At 38.3% G+C, this 8,366-nt stretch overlaps 1 protein-coding gene across 1 annotated transcript; it reads left to right on the top strand.

The window, feature by feature from the left end:
• The first annotated feature begins 3,391 nt into the window (after positions 1–3,391).
• Positions 3,392–6,995, top strand: SPINK13 (serine peptidase inhibitor Kazal type 13). The gene is made up of 4 exons (XM_070414197.1): positions 3,392–3,461; positions 4,873–4,907; positions 5,983–6,119; positions 6,938–6,995. Exons 1-4 carry the CDS (start codon positions 3,392–3,394, stop codon positions 6,993–6,995), a joined length of 300 nt encoding a protein of 99 aa, XP_070270298.1.
• The last annotated feature ends 1,371 nt before the right edge of the window (positions 6,996–8,366 follow it).

The following is an 8,366-nucleotide window of genomic DNA, read 5'->3' as shown; positions in this document are numbered from 1 at the left end:
GTATATATTACTGAATACCTATCAAGTGATTAAAAAAATTGCAATGCACTACATTTACAAGGTCAAAATTGGGTATAGATGGAGTCTGTTCCTTCATAGAGCATACAATTTAATTATCTAGGAAGCAGTATTGTAGAGAGATTAAAAGTACTAGCTTTGGAAAGAGGGAAAAGTAGGGGGAAATCAAAGACACTGGCTAAGAAAGGCATAGGGTATCACAAAAGACATTTATGGTTTTGGTTTAAGAAGACTAATGGATAATAAGTTAAAGGAAGGGAACATTGTTGACCAAAGTTAGAGAAAATAAGTGAACATGGACTTTGGAGCTAAACGTGTGTTTGAATCCCATCTCTACCCATTAGTAGCTTTGTTACTAGCTAGTGTCAGCAAATGAATTATCAGCCTCAGTTTTTTTCTTTTTTATACAAGTTTCAGAGTGGTATAAACCTCATGGGATTATTGTGATTAGGAATGTCAACCATATAACCAGGTCCTGGCAGAAAGAAAGAGATGGATAAATGTGAAGATATCTAGGGAAATTGATATGGAGATGATAAAATAAGGTAGATGGAAAAATTAATTATATGGCAAAGGGAGAAAAAGAGGAGCTATCCATCCTGAGGCTGCCCTGCTCCATAAAGAAGAGGTGAAGTTTCCCATTCAAAGTAAGGTAGAGGAAGTGAGGTCAGATAGCTTTTAAAAGTGAGTAAAAAGAAATGATATGGAGATGGGTGGCATAGGAGGCAACATGACATTAAATAAGAGGCTTCCTTAGGAGTCTAGAGGGCTTAGCTGATTATAGCAGGACTGTAGAGTCCATTGTGTGGAATTTGTTATCTCCTTGCTCCACAAACAATCTCTGGACCAGGAAAATAGAAAACTACATTTGGCCCAGGTTGGAAGAAAGAGGAAGGAGTAAAGAGAAGGATGTCAAGAGAGTACGGTCACATCAAAGGGCTAATTATAAATGTCAGACCTTGGGACTCAGGCTGGGAAGAGACTATACAGCAGCAAAAGGAGAGATTAAAGTCTAGGAAATAAAAATGTGCCAGATAATGGCAAATAATTTTCAGGCTTGCCTAAGCTGATATGTAGTGGAGAGAAACAAGCGGAGATTTGGGGAGGCTTGGGTATTGCAAAGATGATTGGTTATGGTGCCAGAGTGTCCCAGGCTAATATCAGAAATCATGTCCTAGAAGGATAAAACAAGTAAACCTTCTGAAAAGCAGGAGTGACTTCAGTGGGGAGAGGAGATGGCAAAGATTGGAACTAGTATTGAATTCAACAAGAAAGTTCATCACATCATCTGGAATGTGGTAGGTAATCTGATTTGCAAATGTCATCAGATATTTAGTATGCAATTTCTTCTTGTTCTTATGATCCACAATGAGAAACTGATTCTGGACACAATGGGTATGAGGCTGCCTGTCGCTACTTGAGCCAAATTAAGCAGAGACGGGGTTGAATAATGTATGAGTGTTTATTCCAATAATGTTGGCAGTATGGGGAGAGCAGTTGGTCACCCTGAAAATTCTGCTCTCGCCAAAGGAGGTGGGTAGGGCCTGCAGTCTGGCCCTCAGGAGCTCGAGGTCCGATAACAAGGGGGCTAATCTTCTATGATGTTACAAACAGCTCAGCCCGTTCCTAGGACCAGGAGATGGTCAGCATTCCTGAGGCAAACTCCTGGAGTGGGTCAGTCCGGGCACAGCAACCAAATCAAAGGGTGTCCTGTTCTTGGTCTGCTTTTAAAATGTATTTTCTTCTTGCAGCACATCCTCCAGTTTCCCAGGGTCTACAAGAAAACCTCTTATCTATAGTTGGCAACATTAGTAATCATTATAAAACAAATGTGGCTCTATTCTTATGTGCTCTTCCCTCTATAAAAACCACAAGTACAGAACCTCCAGGGCTATCCTTGCCTACTGGAGCATGAAACATCACAAGGAGTGGTTCAGGGAGGTGGACAGAGCAAACCAGGAAATAGCCTTAGGTGTTCCTGGCCACAGTGAGACTGCTCGAGCCTAGCCGTGACCTCGGAATGACTACAACAGGCTGACTTTTGGTAGCAGCCATATTCAGGTAGCATCTCTTCACCTCTACCCATTCACCAAGTCTGTTCTGGGATCTCTTTGGCTTTCTTCTCTGTCAGTAGATTTCCCTGTATCTTAGGGAAAACTTCGTAGCTAACGTTTTCCTTCCTCATTTCTCTATGTGCCCACCAGCTGTGCTTTGGAGAAGAGAAAGAATGGATAGAGTAGGGCATGGCGAGAGTAGAATTTTCAGGGTGACCAACTGCTCTCCCCATACTGCCAACATTATTGGAATAAATACTCATACATAATAAAATGACTTGGAAAGTATCTTCTCTGGGCCTCAATATTTCCATCCTTACAAAAGAAGAGTTTGGCTAAAGAAATTGGCAATTTAATATAGTTATGCTCTTTATGTATATTAATATCACTTGATCTTCTCAATATCCTATGAAGTTCATGCTTCTCAGGCTCACATTTCTAAGAGAGGTTGAAGCCTGAATTTGCACTCAGATAGATATAGATATAGATATAGATACAGATATAGATATAGATGATATAGATATAGATATAGATATAGATATCATATGTCATATCTATCCATGAGTATCTGCATATGAGTCATAAAAACCATTGTGTACCTATATATGAGTCATATAATTTATAAAAATCATAAAAATTAATTCTAGATCTAGCTATAGCTGTATATACTTATTCTTGCATCAGGGAAGATATACATAATTATGCCCCAGGACCAACAATTCCAATTTTAATTCATTCCTTGTATCTGAGTGCAGGTAACTGGCCTGGAAGAAGAAACTTCATTAGGAAAAGGAAGACTTCAGTGTGGGAGAAATTGGTTGGTCCCTGGGAATCAAATGACTTGCATTATAAAATGACATTTTCCTGATGATGCAGGACAGACCTGAGTTCACACCTGTGATTTCTGAATTCTTAAAAATTCTTATAGTCTTCATTCCCTAGCATGAGTGTATAGTGGAGAGGATCTATTTTAGGGTGAGCCTGTTTGTAGGTAACATGCCTGAGGTCACCCCTTGTGAAAGCCCTGAGCCTGATTCCTCTTCCAAACCAGGACGGGGACTACACACCGGCTGCTGGTAAAGAAAAAAGAAAAAGTTATTTTAATTGTTTTCTTATTTAGAACAGAAGGGCCCTGTCTGGTCTGAATCCCTGGAAACCAGGACAAGGTGAGACAGCCATGGCCAAGTGTCTGGAAATGGCACCACCTCAGGGTGCTGGGTTAGTCCATCTGTGGAAAGCCAGCTGTGCAAGGGATTAGGAATTAACTCTCCTGAGCATTTTCACAGGCCTCACCCAAGCAGGACATTAAATGAGATCGAATGGCTGCCTTTCCATGCGTGATCATATTTTTCTTGGTCTCCTCCACTTGGGCACCTACTGTTTTTTCAGGTAAGCAAATGTGTGGGTCTTGGGAGAGAAACATCTGATTTTCTTTTAGTTGTAGGGAAGAAAAAGAATAACATGAATGGATGGAAAATGTTTTGCTGAAACATGGGCCTTTGGGCTTGATCATGCAAATTGGTATCAATTGGGCATCATTATTAGAAACATCACTATCTGAAAACTAAGTAACATGCCTCTACATGATGCATGGGTCAAGAAAAATCATAAGGGCAATTCAAAATTATTTTTAACATAAAGAAAATGAACAAAAGTTCAGGTTCAAATATGTCATTGCCTCCATACCCTTTTCCTTTTAGTCTAATCCAACCATCATCTGGCATGTACCCAATCTCATTAGATTCTACTTTATCTTACTTTGTATTTTTTTTTGCTCAAATAAACATATATATGTACATTTTATTATTCCTCCTACTTTCTTACATAAACAATAGCATGCTATAGATAGGTACCAGTTGAATTTGTTGTCGTTTGTTCGTTTGTTACTTTTTATTTAATATCCTACATGTGAGAGAAATCATAGTTTCTGTCCTTTCCTGTTTGACTTATTTTACTTAGCATAATACTCTCATTTGAAACATGTATTCTTGGATATTTTAAATATCATCTGATGGTGAGAGATAAGGAAGAGCAGAACTATAATAGATCTTATTTCATTCTCCCACATCCAGCTGGTCATCCTCTATCCCCAGGCAACACCAGCATCACTCACGCAAACCAGTTCACTGAATCTCTCAGCCTCTCCAGGGCTCAGGGAACTCCTAGGTTTTCTCATCATTCACTGTCATCTTTAATTCAGCCTCTTGAGAGGAACAAGCTTAATACTTTATTTACTGTATCATGTTGAACTTTTTACAATATATATATTTTTTATTGATTTCAGATGGGAAGGGAGAGGGAGACAGAGATAGAAACATCAGTGAGAGAGAATCATCGATTGGCTGTCTCCTGGGATGGAGCCCAAAACCTGGGCATGTGCCCCAACCGGAACCAAACCTTGCGACCTCTTGGTTCCTGGGTCAGCGCTCAACTGCTGAGCCACACCCAGCCAAGCCATATTGAGCCATGTACTTATCCCACTTACAGTGAAGATGACACTAAAGCCAACAAAAGCCAAGTTACTTAATGAAAATAATATAGTTGGCACATTATGTGTACAATCCTGAAAGGTTTTTACTCTTTTCTCAATGACACAGCAAATTTATAAATGAAGTCAGGACTGTGAAAATAAAAGAAAGAATAAATAAATATATAAAGTAGTTACCACTCAAAAATTCCGTTGTATAATTTTGTGCAAATGAGTAATTAAATTATGCTTCTTTATTCAGTTAGTAACTTCAATAAGTGAAATCATATTCTATGGAAAACTTTTTTTAATCTCTTGTGTCTTTATTTGCAGGACTGAGACCACCGGACCCCGCTAAATGGCCTCCAGTAAATTTAAATTTCTCAATTCTGAATTCTGATTCTAACCTGGTCACTCTCTTAACACAAGAGCCCTAAAACTTCATAGTGGTAAAGTAGAATGGAAATATTTGTGTGACCTTGGACATGTATCTTAACCTCTCCAGACTTATATTTACACCCAGGTAACATAAGCAGGATAGTAGGAAAATATACTTCTGAGCATTAAATAAAGTCATACCTGTCACTGTTCAAGGTCACAAGGCTAAACCATGGTATATACAGGAATTATTTCCAGTCTCAATATAAACCCTAAATCTTTTTTTAAATTTTATTTTTCAATTAAAGTTTCTATTCAATATTATTTTATATTAGTTTCAGGTGTACAGCATCGTGCTTATACAACCATATAAGTTACATAAATGATCACCCTAAATTTTCAAGTACCCACCTGGCATTATGCATAGTTATTATAATATTATTGATGACTAGAGGCCCGATATACGAAATTCATGCAAGGAGCTTGACCCTCGCAGCCGCGTCGGCTTGCCTTGGCCCTCGCAGCTCCGGCTTCATCCGGAAGGTCGTCTGGTCTAATTAGCATAGATATTCCCTGTCATGTACTTTCTATCTCCATGATTGTTTTGTAACCACCAATGTGTACTTCTTAATCCCTTCACCTCTTTTGCCCAGTCCCCAAAAATCCCTCCCCCTGGCAAGCATCATCACTCTGTTCTCTATATCTATAAGTCTGTTTCTGATAAGCCCTCACCCTGTCCTCTAGCTCACATACTCCTTATAGTGAGTTTCTGGCATTGGTACTCCTAGTTTAAATGAAAACTTTGCATTTGGGGTTGAAGCTGAGATGTTATAATGCTCATACTTGAAGAAATGGTGGGATGAGCAAAGGCACTGCTGTCAGAAAAACAAACAAACAAACAAAAAACCTGCCTGACCATAGACCAAAACAGAGAAAATCCTTATAAAAGATCAACTGACTAGTAATAATTGATGTTATTTCTATGTGGGGCAGTAGTGGCAGGATAGGAATAAATAGAAGAAATCTATCAATCATTACCTACATGATATTTTATATTATTTGCAGCCCCCATGTAAGATGTACTTCCCAATTGATCTCCTTTATGAACCAGATGAACCAGAATGCCCTCCTATAGCTGCCCCTGTTTGTGCTTCAAACGGCCACACTTTTCAGAATGAGTGTTTCTTTTGTCTTGCTCAGTGGTAAGTTCCAGTTAAAATGTCATTTTTCCTATATATTTCTTCACAGAAATGTCAAATAATCTTAGCCAAGGAGCTGGATTTACTAATGCATGGGATTTTTTTCAATAGCCACTATTATTCACAAAAGATTGCAGACAGACTGACTATATAGTGATTTCTTTTTTTTAATGTAGTGAACATTCAACAAAACAACAAAATGCAAAAGAAAATAGAACAGGCAATTTACACAGGGCTCATTGCTTGAGAAAACATTGGGAATTGATAAAATGTGCAGTGTGTTTAGGAAAACAAAGAGAAAATTGTGGTGAAAGGAATGTTATATAATGTTACATAAATATGTCCAAATATATAATATTTAGATAACAGTGATATATAAGGATGGAAAGTTAGGCAGAGGCTAACTTCTGGAAAATATAAATGTTAGAGAATAGACTGTAGCTATTGGCATGCAAACCTAGTGAGAATTTGAGCAGAGTGTGTGAACTATGTGAATTGTGCATCATATTATTGCAGTTATTTTTTACTTCCTGGTAGAAAAAATCTGGCATTGCTATGTTGAATGGAAAGGCATCAGAATAGGAATGGGTTAGGGGATGAAAGATTCTCTGTTGAAAAATTTCACATAACACTTTGAATAATCATGACATAGAGGAGGAATAGGCAAGCTGTGGTGGTGATAAGCAGGAATGGAGAAGAGATGGGTATAAAGGCAACTGTAAAAGCATCTCTCTTTCTTAGGATGACATTTGAAAGATAAGAGAATGTGTAACAATGTCCACTTGCCTTGTGATACTAATCTTTTTTTGTCTTCTCTTTAGGGAATTTGGTCATCGTATTAAGTTTGGTCACTATGGAAAATGTGAGCATGAGCAATAGAGTATTCCATTCATTTATTCTTTTCATTACTTAATTCTGAAAATCATTTCTCTTGGAATTTGAGGATGTATAATAAATAACATGCCTGTCTATGCTGCATCCAAATTTGTAATAAAATTGGGGGAAAATTAAGCTAATGGAGAACTGAATACTGCATTTATTACGAATAAACATTATAACAAAAAAGGTGTTCGGTGTTCATCCCTGGGTGCCGATTGTTTAAAGTCAGCTTTCATTGTGTGTGGGTCTAAGACAGTGGTTCCCAACATGGGACACATGTCTTACGGCGGGGGGGGGGGGGGGGGGGGGGCAATTCGAGAATTAGTTATTTACAGTGAATTTTTTGCATTTCTTATGGTTCTAGGGGCCTCACATACAGTATATAAATGTATATTGTGACATATCTATGCATTTCGGTCTCTGTTATATGTTTTGAAACTTTATTTGCTATTTGCTATTTTTTCATATCACTTCATAATATTTTTTTAACAGTTTCTTAGTGATTTCTTCCTCAGTACTTCAACTGTCCTTTTGTTCTTTTACTTTTCTCTTTCATGGATGCCATATTCTTTGGAAGCTTGTTTAGACCAAGTTAATGGTCTTTTAGGCTTCCTTCACAAGAATAGGAGCTCACTTTTTGAATAGTAAGAATTATATGTCACAGGGGGACATCAGGATTTTAAAGATGCTTAGGTGGGGCATGGCCAAAAAAAGGCTGGGAACCACTAATCTAAGATCTGTGATCAGGTGGGCTTACCCAACACTCTCCTGGATTAAATTTATTGCAGATTGCCGGCTTATTTGCAAGGTCTGGCCCTGCCCCTCTCATCTCACTTAAACACCTGAGCAAAAGAGAAAATAATTCACACAACTGTTTGAGACTTTCTACCTGATATTCATGAGTGAAGCCCACCTGCATTAGGAGAGAAAACTTTCCACGTGCTAATAAGAAGAGGGAGAAGGATAGCCTAGAGTTTTGGGGGGGCAGACATGTTTTAGAGAGAGCTAGAAGGCGTTGATAACATGTGATTCCCCTGATTCCAGCATACCTAATTTTCACTCCATCTCATCGTTCCTATTCCATTGGTCAATAAATTCCTTTTTCTTCTTTGCTTAATCCTACTTACAACCTGTCACTTAAACTTAAAGGTCTTGGTTAATACAGGGAGTTCATGTTATTTTTACATTTCAGGCTGGGGAAATGAACAGTGAAAAACTTGGGCTTCTGTGTGCTCTGTGTCATTACCTATTGTTGCCACTAGGTGTCAGTCTCTTCTTAGTTTGACAAGTTCTTGGTTTAACCAGTTATCTTCCAGAGGAGGTCCTACAACTCTACTTTCCAGCTAATCCACAGTCTACTTCAGGCAACAG

This window comes from Myotis yumanensis, unplaced genomic scaffold (assembly GCF_028538775.1).
Source record: "Myotis yumanensis isolate MYYU_CA2020_CCGP unplaced genomic scaffold, mMyoYum1.0.hap1 SCAF_5, whole genome shotgun sequence".
Taxonomy (NCBI): domain Eukaryota; kingdom Metazoa; phylum Chordata; class Mammalia; order Chiroptera; family Vespertilionidae; genus Myotis; species Myotis yumanensis.
This window is presented reverse-complemented; position numbering and strand designations above follow the sequence as displayed.